The sequence below is a fragment of the Pochonia chlamydosporia genome, chromosome 6, assembly GCF_001653235.2.
Source record: "Pochonia chlamydosporia 170 chromosome 6, whole genome shotgun sequence".
NCBI classification, from domain to species: domain Eukaryota; kingdom Fungi; phylum Ascomycota; class Sordariomycetes; order Hypocreales; family Clavicipitaceae; genus Pochonia; species Pochonia chlamydosporia.
Window position 1 is genome coordinate 1,558,061 of NC_035795.1, and position 19,126 is coordinate 1,577,186.

The following is a 19,126-nucleotide window of genomic DNA, read 5'->3' on the forward strand; positions in this document are numbered from 1 at the left end:
AGGAAGATAATCGTCTCAAAAGACCAATTCATTGCACTTGTTGTCGGAGCGTACTGTGTCATGAAGGCAAGGAGAACGAGGTTCGCCAAAGTGGCTGTGCAGTTACTGGATCTGTGGCTGGACCGCATCACGTTGTCTCAATAACGTTACTGCCACCTAATTTTAGTCCTAGTGTGGCGCAAAAGCTTGGATCTTCTGACAAAACGACTCCTGGCTTGTTCCAACAGTGTCCCTTTTCTCGCAATGGTCGACCTTTTGCATCCGCGGCTTGTCATCTGATTCTCATCACAATATCTCTGGTGGCATCGGGGTTTCGCCTGGAAGCGATTCCACCTCAGCTGCTGTCATTCATTTCTATGCTACTGCGACAAATCCATTAATCTTCATTTTCTCCGTTCCGCCGTCACCAAAGCCACCACCCTGGTCTTTGGCGATCCGCTGCCACGCCCGCTGAGCCAAATCCATCTTACCCATCTCTTATCGTTCAAGTTGATCAGCCGGCGACATACCAAACTACGACACGTTCGGTCTGCGATCTTCTCTGCCGCGCCGTCTGTCGGCTTCGTCTCACGTTCGCATCTGCTATTTGCCGATTCCTATCCACATCATAGTTGCACCTATTCAAGTGCATCGCGTGGCCACACATGAGATTGAGCATCCTGTCGCTCCTGGCCAGCGCTACGGCCCTGGTCAGGGCGGAACCGTTGGGGGACTCGGATACCGAAAAAGACGCCGTGAAGCCTACTACGTTTGATCACAAGACGGTACCGCCGTTGCTGGACTTGACGCCATCAAACTGGGCTGAGGAAGTCAACAAGACTCGATGGCTCTTGGTCAAGCATTTTAGGTGCGACGCAAGATATTGTGAAGCTCAATTGTTGCATGATGAACTAACGGAAATTGTAGCCCCTACTGTGGCCACTGCATGGAATTCGCTCCAACGTTTCAAACTCTATACGAATTCTACTACACATCAAAAACTGCCGACGGTTCGACGTTCGAAAAGTACTACGACTTTAGATTCGGCGTGCTTGACTGCACACTGTACGCAGATCTCTGCAGCGAACACGACGTCGCGTCCTTCCCTACAACCATTTTGTTCGAAAATGGCACGCGCTTTGAGCAGGTCATGGGCGCCAAAGGCATGGATGTAATCAGCGAAATGGTCGAGAAGGGACTCGAAAAGGAGAAGCCTGGCTCTCGACCCAAAACTGTAGACTTGCCCGAGCGCGGCGCCAAGGAGTCTCCCAAGAAGAGTGCAAATACTGGAAAGGATACCGTCAAGAAGGACGAGGATGATTCGCTTTCTGATAAGCCTTTTGGCAATGACTGGAAGGTTAAGACTGCCGGAGAATTGGAAAAGGAAAGAAAACCCAAGAAACCAAAGGATACACCTAACCCGGACGGTGTTTCAGTTTCTCTCACTGCTGAGAGCTTCCAGAAGCTCGTGACACAGACGCAGGAACCTTGGTTCATCAAATTCTATGCCCCGTGGTGCCCTCATTGTCAGGCAATGGGACCTACTTGGCAGCAACTTGCCAAGACAATGCGAGGCAAGCTGCATGTTGGTGAAGTGAACTGCGACAAGGAGTCACGTCTGTGTAAGGACGTGCACGCCACAGCATACCCAACCCTCATTTTCTTCAAGGGCGGCGAAAGGGCAGAATACTCGGGCTTGCGTGGCTTGGGCGATTTTGTTCAATATGCTGACAAGGCCGTTGACCTCGCTAGTGGCATTCCTGACGTGAATGCGACCTCATTCAAGAATCTGGAAAAGACCGAGGACGTTATATTTGTGTATTTTTACGATCATGCTACGACAAGCGAAGACTTCCGGGCTTTGGAGACGATTCCCTTGAGCCTTATTGGACACGCCAAGCTTGTCAAGACGAACGATCCCAAACTTTATGAACGCTTCAAGATTACGACCTGGCCACGCCTGTTAGTTTCACGCGAAGGCAGACCAACCTACTATCCGCCAATCACACCCAATGAGATGCGCGATAAGAATCAAGTTTTGGACTGGATGAGAGGTGTGTGGCTTCCACTGGTGCCAGAGTTGACTCCTTCCAATGCCCACCAAATTTTCAATGGCAAGCTTGTTGTCCTTGGAATTCTGAGCCATGCGGATCAGGCGTCCTTCTCGGGCTCTATTCGTGAAATGAAGAGCGCGGCAAATGAGTGGATGGACAGACAAATTCAGGAATTCCAACTCGAGCGTAAGAAGCTGCGAGACTCTAAGCAGATGAGAATCGAAGAGGCTGAAGATCGTGGGGACCAACGCGCATTGCGAGCTGCCAAGGGTATTCGCGTTGATATGAATAACGCTGGCCGCAAGGAAGTGACATTTGCTTGGGTTGATGGTGTCTACTGGCAGCGTTGGATCCGACAAACATACGGCATCGATGTGAAGGAAGGAGAAAAGATAATCATTAATGAGGAAGATGTAAGTGCCCAATAATGCGCCGCATTTCCGTTACTTCGACCAATGCTAACAACAGCACAGCACCGCAGATACTGGGATCAAACCGTGACGGGCAACTACATCATGGTCAGCCGTACATCAATCATGGAGACGCTGGACAAGATTGTGTATGGCCCTCATGTCATCAAGCACAAGCTTACCGTGTCTACGATTGAGAAGATTTTCTTCGACATCAAGGTTGCCTTTATTGAGCACCCGTATTTGTCAATGGGCTGCGTCCTCGGACTGGCATTTGGTACCTTCTCATGGCTCCGTGGCCGCGCACGTCGTACTCGGGGTGGACATTTCAGACTGGACGACGCCATGGGTATCAATCAGCTAAAGGAGGGTCTGTTGGGCATGAACGCCAATGGCAATCAAAAGGCTGATTAAGCATGGACAAGGTTGCCCTTGTACCGGGGCAAGAAGAATCCTTCTTGTTCTTTATCATTTTGGAAAGCAAAGTAACCTGCGCCATTTTCTTTTTTTAGGCGTTTTTTATTGATGGAAGACCCCGACAGCATAAGAGAAGGATCGATCAGAGGGGCTCGTGCGGCAAAGATGTTGTTTGTTGTAATCACCAGCACCACCATGTGCGGATACGGCAGTTCCAGGACGTCTTGCTGGAGGATGAGGACTAACAGAAGGGTTATATGCTTAGTGGAAATCAAGCTGATTCAGTGTCTTGACGCTTACAAAGGTTGGCCGTTTGTTGTTCATCATTCATCATACCTAGGGTTAGTTGCCTGACTTCAACCCTTTTGAGAGGTTCGTTTGAGCGGATAACGGAGTTTCGGGGGATCATTCCAGGGTTAGCTCTTTATGTGTATACCAGATTAATAGAATTACGATGCGCATTCGTTTTGTGATATCACATTTGCTCCGCATTTGACTTGCTTGGATGGAGTATGCATGTGTAGGAAACATGCGACAGTCAGAGAGCAATGTTTTCATCTTTCCCGTCCTTGCGTACACTGATTGGCGAAACACGGCGGGATAATATATTAACTACCACCATGGCAGTTGATTAATCTGCATGAAGGAACCAATACTGATCCATCCCATCCTCTTTTTTTTTTGTGTTGCTGACTGTTGCTCACTTCCCGGAGGTGACCAAGCTGCAGCACATCCACAGTTTGCCTCCCCGCCAGCCAATTAGCGCCGCCTACGCAACCCCAGGTGAATGCAATTGTGAGCCCATCAAAGGTTTCGATGCTGCCAAACGCCGCATGTATGTCTGATCGTCCTCTCCAACTTTTTTCGCAGTGCCGGACATCGCTGGGCCTAACGTTTTCCCTTTTCTGCCTACAGCATTTCAGATACCCTGGTCTCTTCTGTTGTGTCAGCTGCGCGTGATTGCGAATTCTGGTTGTGCCGGACGAATTTTTCAGTTTTCAGTGAGTTTGAACTTAACGTTGTCTTTGTGTGAGACAGCATTGTCTTCTTACACTTTTCCAAATTGCATGCTTGATGAGGGTACTTGTTTTTCATCTTGCTATTGTATGGATGAAGAGTTTAGTCTGACACTGACACGTCGGCAGGTTGAGAAGGCTGGTCGGGCAACAAAAGAACTTCCCACTCGTCATCGGAAATTTTGGAAACACCTCGCCTTTTTGTTAAAGCCAACACAGTTTAAATAAACCAGCTACGTCAGACACCATGGCCCAGCAGGGAATCGTCCTGCCCTTCAACCCCAAGCAACACTCCCACCTGACGCCGTACCTCGCCGCCATCCACGCCTCCTGCATCACGCAAGACCGCACTATTGCCACGTTTCTCCCGCCCCTGTCACACGAGAAGTTGCTGTCGTGGTGGAAGGAGCGTATAGCAGAGGTAAACGATGGGAAGCGGCAGATTTGGATTCTTGTCACGCAGGTTGATGAGAGTGGGAGACCCAAGGGCCCAGAGCTGATGGGAGTTGTTATGCTAACTACGCCGTATTCGGAGACGGGTGCGTATAGGGGCTACGTGGAGAAGTTGCTGGTTCATAAGAACTTTAGGGGGAGGGGCGGTGCGAGGGCGTTGATGGCGGCGTTGGAGAGCGAGGCGACGAGAATGTCGAAGAATATATTGGTGAGTTTGCGAGCTGGGTACGGCGGATGGGGGGCTGTTTGCTGACTTTGGGAATAGTTGCTTGATACGGAGACGGGGAGTGCTGCCGAGGCGGTTTATCGGAAGTTGGGGTATGTTGAGTTGGGGAGGGTTCCTGGGTATGGGATGAGTCCGGCGGGGGCGATGAAGGATGGGACGTTTTTTTATAAGCAGCTTGGATGATGGGTGAAGGGATGGAATTGGGATTGGTTTTCTGGTGTGTTGCTTTGTGGTGAGGGCGATGTCGATGTGTGTGTTGCGAGGTGATGTAACGGAGTGTTACTGTGAAGAATGTGCCGTGATGTTTGTGAAGCTAGGCACTGACGGTTTTGATATCAGGATGGAAGTATTTGAGGAACGGCATGAAGATGGCTCTAGAAGGAATTACAAGGTAGTCCTGGTTTCTGTACGCAGATCACGCTTGGGTTCGTAGTGTGGTCGTTCGGTAACAATTGATATCAAACAACCTATATGTCGTAACTATACAGTCTCGATGTTTACTCGGGAGAGCTGCATTGTGTAGGTGGTATTGTCAAGATTAGTCTGCTTATGTTTCGGTGCGAGACTCCAACGGCCGTCGGCAGCTATATTTCGAATTGGGCGGACAATTCGCTTGGTTAGAAACCTGCCTACGGAGAACGACCTGATCGAAGAAAACCTTGGACGATCAGAGATCCCCCACATGAGAAACATCCCGAGATCCCTTCAGACGCCATTGCTCCCGTAACTTCGGCTCGATCCAGTGTTACACCACGATCCAGCACCTGTCAACCAAATCAACCCCAAAGTCAACCCCAGCATCTCAAATTGGCAGATCGTCTCATCTCAAAAGCCCACGGACAAGGCCGCCCACACAATCCAACCACAACATGCTCTACCAACAAAACAAGATGCACATCCCATCCAAACCACCAGATAACAAAACCCGCGGCGTGCTCCGTCCAACTAGCGCCCAGCCACGCAGCATCGCCAGCGTAAGCCCAAAAGCCGAGCCTACCACGTCCCCGAACACACGCAGGTGCTCACCAGGGGCCCTTTTGACAAAAGCTCCCAAGACCATCCCTGCTCCCCTCGCTGCAACAGCCAGGCAGGGTTCGGCTCGCGCTCCAACAAGCGGAAGAGTTGCTCAATCAGGCAGGCATTTTTGACATTTTTCCCTCTGCAGCGCTGGTCCAAAAAGTTTCATTGGTCTGGATTACGCCCACGGACCTGGCTAGTTGGTCGTTGGACCGAATTGCAGACCGAAGCGGCAGCACAAACTCCAAAGGAAAACTTGACGGTAAACTTGTGTAAGACGGAGCTTGGGCGCACGTGGGACCTGGTCTTAAATAATGGTGATCTGCAACCCAACTCAATCGAGAGCTTCCCTTCTCCTTTTGGTTTTCTACGGTGCACGGATTCAATTCGAGATATAGGTCTAGTCTTGAGCTCTTTGGTCAATTGTAATATGCGTTGCGCGGCTCTTGTTCTGGGGCTTGCGGGCTTGGCGGACGTGGCTGTTGCGGGATTGTATCCGGGTATTACGCCTGATAACCACACCTGCGCGATTGGTATGCGATTTCCCGTCTGTTTTGAGTAATTGGTTCTTGGCATTGTTAACGATGTTGTTGTAGTTGAACCGGTGCTGTCTTGCTCGTGCAAGGCGAACCCTGAAAAGGTCAAGGATACGTGCTGCGTTGAGACGTTTGGCGGTCTGTTGGTGAGTTTGTCCTTTTCCATAAAGCACCAATTGCACTTTATGTCTAACGATTTATTCCTGTACAGGTCGCCACTCAACTATGGAGCACATTCACTGGCCTCGAGGACAAGGGACAGATCTATCCCAAGAATTCGTGGACCATCCATGGCCTATGGCCTGGTACGTTGCTCTACTCTCCCATCCATTACACAACACTAAACAAAGAACAGACTTCTGCAACGGTAAATCAACTTCTCGCCCTGCAGCATCCCCATCTAACAACTGACCACCAGGCTCATACACCCAATACTGCGACCTAACCCGCCAATATGACCCCAAGCCCTCCCCCAACACCACCAACAGCAAACCAGACGGCACGCCCGTGCCCCCCTACAAAGGCGAGTCCATCGACAAGTGGTTCGAGCCCTACGGCAAGCTAGATCTCCTCGCCTACATGGCCAAGTACTGGGTCAGCCAATTCGACCCCAACTGGGTATTCTGGGCGCACGAGTTCTCCAAGCACGCCACCTGCTACTCTACCTTTCAGAAAGAGTGCTACGTACGTTTTCCCAAACCCCCGAGAAATACATATCTAACTCAGCGCAGGGCCCCAAGGCCGCCGAGCACGATGACCTGTTCGACTTCTTCGAGACAGTTATTACCTGGCAGCAGCGGCTCCCCTCGTTCCGGTGGCTCAGCAACGCGGGCATACACCCGTCCAACTCGACTGGCTACACGCTGAGTGATATTCAGCACGCTCTGACCAAGGAGTTTGGTAAGCCGCCGTTTATTGGCTGCGGCGGGCCCAAGTATAATGAGACGGCTGCGGGTAAGGGGTCGTTGGACAATGGGCGCACTGAAATCAATGAGCTGTGGTATTACTACCATGTTAATGGGACGCCGCAGCGAGGGGAGGCTAAGAAGTTGGATGCTGGGAAGGCGGGTGGTCGGTTGACGACCTGTGCGCAGGCAAAGGGCGCTATTAAGTACTATGAGCGTGCTAAGGGTAGTGAGAAGTAAATATCTGTTGGTGTAGATGCGACGTATATATTGTTGAGATGGAGGGAATGAATATACAGTCATATATGGGAGTGCGGTTCTTACAACTTGTTCACATAGCTTGTCTGTCACACGCTGTGATATACTTTGGCAATAATCACGCTTCCATTGTGATTCAATGCCTAGTCTGTCAATCTCTCATAGTAGACAGCCACTTCTGGTCTGCAACATACTCAAACTACGCACCCTACATTTTAGTCCTTCAACCCAATTAAACGCCATCGATCTCAAGATATGTTTTTTTTAAAGCTCCTTCTATCTGCCCGTGGCTGCTCTCCACTCCCACCCGCCTTACTTTACTCGTCGTCTGCAAGTTCGTCCACTCTGGGGGCTTCATAGTGCCGTTGCTGGGCGCTGCCAACGTTGATCTGGGTATCTGTGCCGGTGGTGGTGGCAGTTGTGGGCGCAACCTGGCCAGTCGAGGCAGCAAAAGCACTGTTGGGACCGGCAGCCGAAGCGCGAGCTGCAGACTTTGCCTTCTTCTTCTTCTTCTTGTCGGCGGCAGACTGGATCGCGTGTTAGTATATTCAGGAGTTTGCTACCGGCCAGGACACAGCCAAACTTACCTCATGCCAAGCCCACACAGGTCGGAAACTGTCCATGAACGAAACATCCTCCCATAGGTTGGGATACAGCCAGAGACCAGGAGGCACAGCGAAATATGTGATGCAGAAGAGAATGACACGGAAGATGGCCATGGCGAAGAACAGTCCAAGAAGACCCAGAAGACCCCAACTAAGGTAGTAGACACCTTGTCGCAGCTTCAGTGGCCAGAGGGGATACAGAACGATGATGAAGATCAAAACTAGAGCGAGAGCAGCGTACAGCTGGCGCTTGACTTGGCTGCCTTCCCAGAGCCACACATAGTACATGTCATCGCCAGCGTCCTGCTGCTGCTCGATGCGAACGTTCCATTGGCCCTTTGTTCGCTTGGGTTTCTTGCCGTTCGGACCCTCTTCAGGTTCAATCTTGCTGACTCTCAGAGCCAGCATGCTCAGCGGCAGCAGCTTGAAAGCGTTTTCGAGGGACGCTCGGTCTGTGATCTCGGGGAGAAGAGGGTTCTTCTTGCGGGCTTTTTCATACGCTGGGGTTTGCAGGGCACGCAGGGCACGCTTGACTGTGACAAACAGGATTAGCTTCAGATAAAAGATATGTCGTCCGGGTTTGAATGCCAATCCTCTACACACCTCTGAACATATCCTTTCGCTCTCCGTTTAGGATACTGGTACGGGGTTTGAGATCCTGGCCCTTAAGAAAGTTTGCCAGTGCCAGAGCCTTGGGATTGGGAGGACCAGGGACAATGGGCTGGGGCTGGCCATGGCTATGGCCATGGTGATCGTGGTCGTGGTCGTGGTCGTGGTCATGGTCGTGATCATGGTTGCAGTGTTCTCCGTGCACATGCTCGCCTCCAGCCTGTTGCTGCATCATGCGCATTCGTTGCTGCTCCATCGCCTGCTTCTTAATGTGTTCAATGAACTCCGGAACAGTCATACCCGCCTTTTCAGCATCCTCGGCAACCCTTCGCTGAATCTCAGCAATCTGCTCCGGCGTTGGACGCTGACCGGGCATGGGCATGGGGATGCCACCCTCACCATTCGGCGCTGACATTGTGAAGTAGATTAGAAGTTGCGGCCGCCGCCAGTGTGAAAGGAAAGTATATTTGGTGCGTGTCAATGAATGAATGAAAGGGGTAGAGCAAGAGCGCAGCAAAAAGTGGTGGAATTAAATTGTGGGAGGGACACGGAAGTAGAGGCAAGATGAGATGTGGCCCTGTGGCATCATTTGCTTACTTTTGGCCAGCCTAGCAAGCTCACTGACAACAAGGTGTTCACTTCCCTTCAGCCCCATTCATCGTCCATAGTTGCAGTGGGTCGGCTCGTCTATTCCCCGTGATCCGGCAGATGCAGGGGAACCAACATGGAAGCCGCCGTTGGGTGAAGTAACAGTGCGCATGCACAGTGTATCTTGTTAATTTGCACCCCCACGACTTGAGTGCCAACCTCAGCAAGGTAAAAGCATTCGCGATTCGTGGGGGTAGCTTCTCATCACAGAGTTGTCGCGGCCGACCTACTGATCGCATTCTGCCCGGCATCACCATGGGCGATAGGTTAACGCAACTGCAAGATGCAGTCGACCAGGTCTTACAATCCCGCCAAGTTCATCAATCAAGGAACCTTCTGCTGACCCCGATTATAGCTTGCCCAGCAATTCGTCGCATGCCTGCATTTTGTCCAGAGGCGGCACGACCTTGAAACCCTCGGCCCAAACGATAAAGTCCGCGATGTAAAACAGGAGCCTCACCAGAAAGAAGGTACGGGGAGGGAACATAGAGAACGTCCAAAAAATGCTTGGTATAGAGCACTGACAATTGGCGACAGTCGACCCGTTGCCCGCTGACGAGTTTGCGGCCGGTCTTAAAGAGCTATCTCGGGACCTTATCATTAAGGAGCAACAAATTGAAGTGCTCATTTCGAACCTCCCAGGGTTAGATAACAGCGAAAGAGACCAAGAACGAAACATTAAGGACCTGGAAGAAGACCTGAAGGCGGCGGAAGCGCAGAGACAAGAAGCGCTAAAGGAGAGGGACCAAATATTGGCAGAGCTGGACACTGTCATTAGAAGTATTAGACGGCCATGACCGTGGTTCTTTGAGATGTGCCTGGTGTTTATGATGTTGATTGCATAGCGTGGCGTTTGGGTCATTTCTTACACAGGGGTCTCAAGTCGGGAGCCGGGACGCATAAAGTTCAGTTGATTCTAAACGACTTCTAACATTACTCTAATCTACTTGAAGCCAAGGCTGCGCACGCAATCATGATGTGACCCCTCCTTCAGGGTCCCGTCAAACGCGACCTGTCATCCTCTTGAGACGACGAGAGACGAACAAGTTTACTCCAGGCTTATTTGAAGAACTGCGGATAAATAGTTCGCAGTTCACTCAAGTGGCGTATCTGGTATTGAGAGGCTTTCTTGTCGGGTACTGGCAAACCTTCTTCAACCAAATGAGCCGCGGTCCAGCCGAAGTCTCTGGCTTTCGTACAATTCAAGAAGGAATCATCTGTAAGCTGTTAGCGAGCCGCAGTCTCTACATCATCTGACAAGGATACGCACCAACGAAGTAGCAATCATTTACGTCGGTAACGCCAGCTTCTCGCATACCCTTTTTGTACATATCTGGGTGCGGCTTGCAAGTTAGAGGCTTCTGAGAATAGTCACAGTATGTAAGGCCGTCAAAGAGGTCCTCAATACCGAGGAGGCGGACGACTCTCTTGGCGTGAGTGACGTAGGCATTAGTAAAAAGCCAAACCGTGACTTTGGACTTGTCAATACTCTCCAGAAGTTTCCTCAGCTCGGGATCAGGCTTGATGATGTCCTGGAGTGGTAGAGCATCGTCGACTTCAGCATTATACTCTAGCGGGTTAATCTGGTGGTGGCGGACGAGACCTTCAATGGCCAATCCGTAACTTGTGTAGTACTCCTTGTGAAGTCTGACAGCTTCGTCCCAGGGAAGGTCCAGGTGCTTCGAAAAGTACTTGTCAATCAGATCTGCCATCAAATCCTGAACCTTGGTACCTATACGAATTGTAAGTATGTGCTATGACTCACTGACCGAAGTGTGGATGTAACTTACTTCGTGAGTAGAGACAGTTGTCGATATCACTGTTAATCAACGGAATTAGTCCCCGCGCATATATGATCAAGGAAGATTTGGAACATACAAGAAGAGTACCGGTTTCCCGGCTCCTGTGCCGTTGACGACAGTCATTGTGCGAATCGAATTGCGGAGCGAAAACGGAGGTGAGGAGTGGTGGCTCAGCGGGAGTCTCAAAGGATGAGGGTGTCTATAACTGGGAGAAGAAAGAAACCGACTAAGAAAGCGAGGGCCGGCACGACTCATATGTTGTTGAAGGGAAAAAGCAGTCTGGATATTGGAGTGGTACAGCAAGGGAACTATGGATCCCCGTTGGGTGACGTTGTGTGGACTGGATTAGGCTTGTCGAGTAATTTACGGTTGAGACGTTTGATGGGTGGGCGATGGGAAGCCAGATGTTAGTTCAAGACTTACAGCGCTGCTTTGCCATCATAAGATTTACAAATAGTACGCGGGGTAAATGTTATTTTTTTTTTTTTAATGTTCAGACTTGACGATTCTGGACAATGTAAAGTAAGTGAGTTACTATAGTTCGAGTTGCGAATCGCAGAGAAGTTGGAGGCGTTACGCCTTACCACTGGTCTTCAGCATTGACTCAACCAGACCAGACTCTTTCGATGTCCCCATCACGGCTCCACTGGAATGCCCCACGTGCTGTTTGTTGCAGCCACTGAAATGATCGCAGTGGCGGGATTCTGCCACAATTGGCGACACACACCGCCCAATTCTTTCCCGTGTAAATCCATTGTCTAGACTCGACCATGCAGAGAGTATCACAATATCCATCCTTTGCTGTACCAAGTTATCCCCTGATTCGCGTCTTTGCTATACCCACGCGCCACGCATCACCATAGGAGTATTACATCATGGCCAGTACATGTTAAGACTCTCTGGGATCTAGAAGGTGCTTGCAGATGCGCATTTCCGCTTTTCGGTTCCCGCAAGCAGTGGACTTCGTGGTTTGCATAGACGAGAACTCGGGTTGACGCAACGCAGTGCGTTGGTTGAAATGGCCCAGGCAGCGCCGATGGCCTTCACGCCCCCAGGCGCTGGGCTTTCGGCAGCGAAACTGTCTGACAGGGAAACGTTCGAGATCCAGCAGTACGAGAAAATCATTCGGCTTCGCGATGCCATTTTGTCTGGCACACATCCTACGCTCAAGGCTCCGTCAGGGTCGAGCACCTCACTAGAATCGCTATCTCTCCAAAAGCAGTTGCTAGAGCCAGGGGCCGATGCGAAACTGGCTGGTGCAAACGAAGCAGTCTCCTCCACAGCTTCGACAGAACCGACCTCATCTGGGGCACCTGAGCTGAATCCCATCTTCCTGGAGAAGTCTGAGCCGCTCGTTAGAGCCGAGTTGCACATCCAGCGACAACGATTGGAGCGTGCCATCAAGGATGAGGTTGAACAACGCCGAGCTGCCAAGGGCAGCCAGGCAGAGCTAATTTCAGATCTCGATGTATCTGACGTGCTTGCAAAGGCTCTTGCCTTGGTTCAAACCACCAAAGCCCCAGTAGCTGATGGTGAGAACTTGATCGCTAACGCCGAAACTACAAGTGACTCTTTGGACGACAGCACGTTTTATTCATCTCGTCATGACACTCCTGAGTCTCATCTAACCTCACGTATCCGTAACCAATCTGAAGATATTCAAGCTACTAACCGTCAAGAACAACATGGAGCAGCCAGTGGACCGGCCAAGGATAGATCGAGACCTCAAGATCACACAACGGGCATGGCGGCCCAGGCCCTCCCTCCACGACCGGCCGAAATGAACACCCACGCGACAGCGATCGCCTCTCTGGTTCCTCAGATGAGTGTTGTCCCTGGCTTAAACAACTATGTCCAGGCTGTGATTCCGCCCGCTGGTCCTAGCAGCAAGACCGTTGGCCGACCCGACAACCAAGCTCGTTTGGAGGTGGAAACAACCAGACAACCCAAGCCGGCGAGTCCCTCCCGCCAGCCTAACAATGAGTACCTAGACAGCCATCCACCGTCTCCTCTGGTTCGGAATCATGCACTGCAACCTGTCGCACCACAGCCCACCCATCCTTCCGCTGTAAGTGCTCTGGCGACTGCATCGTCGTCTGCGCAACCTACTGCCGTTGCCGGCGGACACCGCAGCGCTGTTGCCACTCCCGCACAGGTTGCTGCGCTTCGAAGAACTGAGCCGAATACTGTAACAAGCCCTGATAGCTCATCACAAGGTGGGAAGAAAAAGGGGAAGAAGAAAAAGAGGAAGGCAGATAGGCAAGCACCGGAGCCTTCCGAGGCAGCTCCATACATTAAACCAGAACCAAAATCACCGTCTCCAATGACAGCACCGTCCTATCTGCGCCCAAACAAGCGCCAAAGGCATGATCAAGTACCGCCAGGCGCAGCGCAGTACGAGCCACGATACGAGCCCAACGCGATGGGAAACGAGGGCGTTCAATACATCACCAGACAATACAGAGAGGAGCCAATACCGGTGGGGTATGCTAGATCGGCGGTACACCATGAGCCTCCACCTGGCGATTTGCGCTATCACACTGGGGAGTACTACGATTTACGGCAGGTTCGCGGTGAGGACTTGGGCCCTCGCCCGACACAAGTTGAGCACCCAGCGATGCCATATCCGGCTACAGGTACGCCTGCTTCGAGGCCACTCTCGCGAGTAATGGTGGCCGAAACATATCCACCTCCCTCACGTCAATATCGTGAATACCATGATGGCTCTCGGATAGCCAGTCACGCAGAAGCAGACAGGTATATTGCACCGATGAGGCCAGCTCCTACCCGGATATTGGTTGATGCGTATGGTCGTGAGTATATCGAGCCGCCCCAACCTCCACCGTCCCGCTTCTCTGCTGCTTCTCCTTCCAGGCATGGTGAAACTGAAGTACTGTACGAACGTCTGCCACCTCGCGCTGTATCTCGTCACCCTGCACAAGCTCCGTATGAAGATGGCAGCGTTGTTTATGCGGCGCCTAATCCAGGCTACGTCATGCCTCGTCGTGTCGTAACCCAACCTGAGTATGCCGCACATGACTACAGAGATGTACATCAACGAGAATATTCGACAAGACCGCCACCGCAACATGGGGAATATGTTCAAGTGGTGGCTCAACCGGAGAGAAGATATGTTGACGATGCGTACGGAGCTAGACAGTCAAGTATGCGGCCCGTGGAAACCGTCCGATATCAGCTTCGCTGAATATGGACGAGTGCAAAGTGTTCGGCCAGACGTGCCGGGAGCTGCAGAGTACAGAGGCAGTGCCCGTCCAGACGGCCACCGAGAAGTGCTCCAGCCGTATATGAGAGAGTACAGGCCAAGTCAGATTCAAGAGCCCGTTGCGCAGCGAGGGTTCAGCCTTCGGCCCGGGGATAGACCCCATAACGGCCCAGGTAGAGGAGGTGAAGAAATCGCATTCATCGAGCGACCTCATGGAACCACGCAAGAGATAGTATACGGCGATGATGCAAGACGAGAGGTGTATAGATAAACGTAACAAAGTAATGTCGACCGTCTAGGACACAATGATTCCGGGCAGGTCTGGGTGTTGGTTTTGGGTTGGTTGGGCTTGTTGTCTGATATGGAGTAGATACCCTCAATAATAGCACATGTGGAGCATGTTATCACACATCTCATCGACGCACATCACCAGCTAGGGGCAAAAGGTTGGACCAACGTTTGAGTTGGAGCTTTTACCCCATGATCCAACTGTATGCGCAACATGGCAACCAACTGCCGCAGGAGGAGGGTCCAGTTAGGTGCCTTTCAGCCAGGCATGGCTCGTGGCCCGTGCGTGTGCGTTACCAGTTGCCAGTTGACCAGACATGGACTTTATTTCGCGAGCTAACAGGACCTGGCACTGCCGGTGTGCCACCATAATGCAGCATGAACAAGTCTGGTCCGAACAGATTTCTGCAGTTTCGGCAGACAACAGCACTCCGCATGGAGGCAGATGTGTGGCGAGCTGCTCAATACGCACTATCTCATTCACCTCAACAGGAACAGGACAAATCGCTCCCAATAACAAAGAACCTTCAGTCACCGTTCGAGTCCATTGAAACAAAGAGGGTGTCTACAAGGACATGGGGAGGACAAAGAAGCGAGGAGATGATCAGTAGATATTGTGGGGAGCTATCGGAACGACGGAGACGACGGAGTCGGCAAACTTGGACTAAGTGGTGGGCAGTGCACTCCAGCGCATCACTTGTTGGGGTAGAGGGGATGACGATGCTAATGCTGTTTGAACGTAATGAGGTAGGAGGAATGTAAGGGAGCTATCTCTGAGATACGCGAGGAACCGTGCTGAAGCAAGCTCGAAAGCATTCATACTAGAAAGACGGATGTAGCGAGCCCAACTTTGTTATCGGTCTTGCACTGTAGCGGTGTTCGAAAGCGGCTTCGTGGCTCTGGTGAACAGACACAGCCAACAACAACATTGGAACTTCGTTGCTCAAAATGGGCGTCCCATCCCTTGGTGGCTAGTCGCACAAAGCCCGCCTGGATCTTGTCGTCAGGAATGGAGGCCGCCAAAAACCCGACTCCGAGGAGCCTGGCAGTCTTCACAACAATGCAGGGGCGGACAGGTGTCACTTTTGTGTTTGATTTTCTGACCTGACAATCCTTGATATTTCCTCGGCAGAGACGGAACCCAAATGAAGTGGATAACGACAATCTGGTTTTCCCAAGACTTCACTATCCTGGGTTCTTCTCGAGATGGCGGAGCTCAACAAGCTTGAACAACCTTGCGTTGCTTAGGTGGAGACGGCATCAATAACGCCAGCGTTGAATGCTGACTTGTGGTCAGATTTATGCTTTTTGACTTTGCAATGTACTGTCCCTGGGCCGTCCATCATACCAACGTCTTCTGTGGCTGCCAGGAATCGCACAAAGACCGAACTAACGAGGTTGGTGGGCAGCTAACACACACCATCTAAAGACATGGAGTTGCTGTCAAGATGCTGCGAGTGTCTGGGAAAACTCAGCAACGGCAAATGCGGCACCCTCAGTACCGTTGCTGAACCTACAACACGAATGAAAATGGCCGGTTAGCTCTGATGGGGCTTGCACCTTTTTGATGGCATTAGAATTGCGCAGTACTTGGCTGTCATATGCAAGATAAGGCGTTTGTGTGCGTTAGATGTTGATCATGTCTAAGTCTAACCGAAACTGCGTACCACTCCATCAGAACACGAAGGATTCGTGTCAACAAGAAAGCAGGAGAGTTCAAAGCAATTGGAGGCAAGGTCTGACACCGTTGGTCATTGGAGAGAGCTCTGGCCACCCTGCAAGGTAGCCACCAGCCATGTGGGGAGCTGGGATTGCAATACTTTGGACCAAGCCAACCTGCAACAGCCAAGGTTGTGAGGAGAGCATCAAACTGGGGAATGTCGATGAAGAACACCAGGGGCAGCATCGATGAGTGTTCCAGTTGCCAGAGTCTTGTCTCTCGAATGTGCTTGGCGTTTCCTCGTATTGTATGGAGAATGGTATGGAGAGTTCATACTTACCGTGGTAAGTCGATCTAGAACCCACGCGTACTTTGCTTCCCAGCTACAAGTTTCTATTTATTGTCGTGTCACAAATGCTTGTCTCGCGAGACCGGGGCTCGCATTGAGGGATCATTAACCACGTTTGTACGGAGTACGTGGTCGACACTTATCCCTTTGAGAGAACCGAACCGGTCATCGAGGAGATGAAACTGACTGAGTCGCGTCTTTATTTGTGCCCATTCTGGCTTGGTTTGACACGATTTTGGTGTTGCCAAAATCTGGGAATGTGGAAAAGGGTTGGGACAAGTCAGCAAAGGACTCGGTCTCCGGTTTAAGTGTGGTAAGGACTCACAATTCTTGATGGAGAAGTCCGCCAGGTTTCTTGCTAGGTTGACGCATCCTCTTTGCATTAGCGGCAGAGCTTCCAAGGCACTTTGGCACTCAACGCTTGCCTGTGGAAGATGTAGAGGGGACCAGGATTGGGTTCTGCCGTGTGGACATGTGCAAACAAGTGGACGGAGTCTGGTCGGATTCGTCGCCGTCAAAGCACCGGGTGCCATCGAAGTTGAGGTGACGGTGGATGAACATTGAACTCCCATCAAATCCCAATGCTTGACTGCCCTGTGCTCCCCTGCACAACACAACACACCAGACAACCACCAGACACAAGACTCGGTACATGTACTCCGTACTGTACTTACCAGGGAAGGAGTACCTGACGCCAGACCTCCACCAGACTCCAATACTTGAGTACCTCCAGCTGCCGCTCACCGTCAAGCATGACACCGGACGCTACTGAATGGAGTGTGTCGACATGCCTGGCCGACTCCTATCCCATGGCATCGAGTGCAGATTATGCCTAGTCCCAATCCCGATGTCGTGGCAACGCCATGCCTCAGCAAGACCAGACTTCAAATGTTCAAATGTTGCTTGGACCGGACCAGACGTTGACACTTCGAGGACAGATGTGCACCCATGGATGGGGCTACAGGGGCATGCTTGGGGGCTGGCATAGGGCGTCAGGTGCTAGGATGTCTCAATACGCCTGCTGAAGCGCACCAAGTGCGCTGTACTTTGTGGGATGTACAAGACAAGGGCCTCAAGTTGACCTTGAACGTTGGCGACATCCATGGACATGGAGCCCCCCAAGGCCCACCACACCAAACGCGGGCAGAACCTAAAAGAAGATTGAATCATTCCCAGCTGTCCAAGGTTGATTCAATGTTGACTGCCCACCTGCACCTGCAGGCAGTTGCCGCGTTCCATCCATCGTGACCACCAATTCAGACAGGGACAGTGAGACCAGCACAGTTGCTGCTCCCCCTTCTCCATCAATCGACTCATGTCTGGTGCACTTTCGTTTTACTGCAAAAAAAATACGGGGTACGCTGTACACCGAGATAAGTTCTCTTTGGTTTTGGGTGAGGACGCACATTTACGCCTGGGCAATACACTTCTGATGGTTCAATATTGTCAAGTTAGAATCTGGACCATGACTGGCCAGACACTCCATGTCACTTCACTACACACATACAGCCGACCTGTCCACTGCATTTTACGCTCTGCGGGTGCATTTGGTCTTGTTCAAGTCCAACGTCACCTCATGTTTTGCGTCCTCATTGGACCGTTGGACATGCCCGAGTGATTGCTGATGTTGGGTCCTTTCTGCTCTTATGACATTTCCTTGCATCCGATCTCTTTCGCTCGATTTCTGCCTTCGATGGTCCGCCCATATGCTTTGCACTGCATGCATGTACTCCGTACTCCGTACGTACTGCGTAATTCGTGCCTAGGAGGAGGTTAGACAAACACGCAAACGCAAGCCCCAGCCCAGAGACCCAAACGAAGCCAACCATAACCTCGTGTCTGTCAAGGGCTCCACGTTAGCCCTGGCATGTCTGCGCCGCCGTGATGGAGTCAAGCGGTTCAATGTTGCTTGCCTGCAGGTCAAGTGTACGGCGTTTGTGATACAAGCATGTACGTATGTGCTGATGGTGTCAAGCTTGTCCACCTTGAAGCTGTTGGCTCGCCTTATCAAATGCCCTTGTGGTTTTTGGCTGGCTCTCGACCTAATTAGCACCGGGCCATGGACTCCAACCAAGTGCATCATGCCCATGTCTCCAAGTCGGTAGCGGCCAAGCCCTGTCCACCCCCAATGGGAATTGATCCATGAGCTCAAGTGCTGATTCTCGGTGCTTATTGCTGCAACTTGAGGTGCGAGGCTACGCTGGATGCTGCTCAAGTGGTCTTGGTCCTGCCTGGTCCTGCTCGACCCTGCTCTGCCCTGTTCTGTTCTGCCCTGCTCTGGTGTGGTCTATTCCGACTCCACTCGTTGCTCTCCACCTCAGTCGCCCAGACTCAGACTTGGGCTCATGCTCTTCTTCTCTCGTCTTCCCTTCAACACCAACCGACCATACCATCGATTTCAACGAACCCAGAGAATCAGGAAACAGGATTTGCGTGTCAATCTTCCTTTTCCTCTTTCTCTTCTTTCCCCTCCCCTATACCCTTCTGCCGTATTTTTGTTTTATTCACCCCCGTCCACGGCTCTGGGTTTTGGCCTTTCGTCCTTGATACCCCCAAAGGATACCCTCCCTTCTTTCTTTTTCGTCTCGACGACTTGCTTCGATTCTTCGCCTGTTTTCTGCTTTTTCCTCGACGGTCTGCCCCTTTCCTCGGTGATACCCCGGCTGCCGTC

General features: G+C 51.5%; 8 protein-coding genes across 8 annotated transcripts; 6 read left to right on the forward strand and 2 right to left on the reverse strand.

The window, feature by feature from the left end:
- Nucleotides 1-644: 644 nt before the first annotated feature.
- VFPPC_09094 (disulfide isomerase) lies at nucleotides 645-2,857 on the forward strand (the record flags this gene model as incomplete). The annotated part of the gene is made up of 3 exons (XM_018287690.1): nucleotides 645-847; nucleotides 907-2,446; nucleotides 2,507-2,857. 3 exons carry the CDS (start codon nucleotides 645-647, stop codon nucleotides 2,855-2,857), a joined length of 2,094 nt encoding a protein of 697 aa, XP_018140794.1.
- Nucleotides 2,858-4,123: 1,266 nt separating this feature from the next.
- Nucleotides 4,124-4,738, forward strand: VFPPC_09093 (GCN5-related N-acetyltransferase (GNAT) domain-containing protein; the record flags this gene model as incomplete). The annotated part of the gene is made up of 2 exons (XM_018287689.1): nucleotides 4,124-4,537; nucleotides 4,595-4,738. The coding sequence occupies 2 exons, from the start codon at nucleotides 4,124-4,126 to the stop codon at nucleotides 4,736-4,738; spliced, it is 558 nt and encodes a 185-aa protein (XP_018140793.1).
- A 1,264-nt stretch (nucleotides 4,739-6,002) lies between these two features.
- VFPPC_09092 (ribonuclease T2 precursor) lies at nucleotides 6,003-7,253 on the forward strand (the record flags this gene model as incomplete). Its single annotated transcript, XM_018287688.1, has 6 exons — nucleotides 6,003-6,105; nucleotides 6,169-6,254; nucleotides 6,320-6,413; nucleotides 6,464-6,475; nucleotides 6,527-6,792; nucleotides 6,840-7,253. 6 exons carry the CDS (start codon nucleotides 6,003-6,005, stop codon nucleotides 7,251-7,253), a joined length of 975 nt encoding a protein of 324 aa, XP_018140792.1.
- Nucleotides 7,254-7,588: 335 nt separating this feature from the next.
- VFPPC_09091 (protein translocation protein, Sec62 family protein) lies at nucleotides 7,589-8,900 on the reverse strand (the record flags this gene model as incomplete). The annotated part of the gene is made up of 3 exons (XM_018287687.1): nucleotides 7,589-7,798; nucleotides 7,859-8,409; nucleotides 8,480-8,900. The coding sequence occupies 3 exons, from the start codon at nucleotides 8,898-8,900 to the stop codon at nucleotides 7,589-7,591; spliced, it is 1,182 nt and encodes a 393-aa protein (XP_018140791.1).
- A 488-nt stretch (nucleotides 8,901-9,388) lies between these two features.
- On the forward strand, nucleotides 9,389-9,930 carry VFPPC_14534 (RNA polymerase II transcription mediator; the record flags this gene model as incomplete). Its single annotated transcript, XM_018292302.1, has 3 exons — nucleotides 9,389-9,430; nucleotides 9,489-9,603; nucleotides 9,671-9,930. The coding sequence occupies 3 exons, from the start codon at nucleotides 9,389-9,391 to the stop codon at nucleotides 9,928-9,930; spliced, it is 417 nt and encodes a 138-aa protein (XP_018140790.1).
- A 262-nt stretch (nucleotides 9,931-10,192) lies between these two features.
- Nucleotides 10,193-11,058, reverse strand: VFPPC_14533 (pyrimidine 5'-nucleotidase; the record flags this gene model as incomplete). The annotated part of the gene is made up of 4 exons (XM_018292301.1): nucleotides 10,193-10,350; nucleotides 10,404-10,865; nucleotides 10,924-10,952; nucleotides 11,012-11,058. The coding sequence occupies 4 exons, from the start codon at nucleotides 11,056-11,058 to the stop codon at nucleotides 10,193-10,195; spliced, it is 696 nt and encodes a 231-aa protein (XP_018140789.1).
- Nucleotides 11,059-11,953: 895 nt separating this feature from the next.
- VFPPC_09090 (hypothetical protein) lies at nucleotides 11,954-14,140 on the forward strand (the record flags this gene model as incomplete). The annotated part of the gene is made up of 1 exon (XM_022428641.1): nucleotides 11,954-14,140. The coding sequence occupies one exon, from the start codon at nucleotides 11,954-11,956 to the stop codon at nucleotides 14,138-14,140; it is 2,187 nt and encodes a 728-aa protein (XP_022284216.1).
- A 741-nt stretch (nucleotides 14,141-14,881) lies between these two features.
- Nucleotides 14,882-15,208, forward strand: VFPPC_16439 (hypothetical protein; the record flags this gene model as incomplete). The annotated part of the gene is made up of 1 exon (XM_018294192.1): nucleotides 14,882-15,208. The coding sequence occupies one exon, from the start codon at nucleotides 14,882-14,884 to the stop codon at nucleotides 15,206-15,208; it is 327 nt and encodes a 108-aa protein (XP_018140787.1).
- Between the last annotated feature and the right edge of the window lie 3,918 nt (nucleotides 15,209-19,126).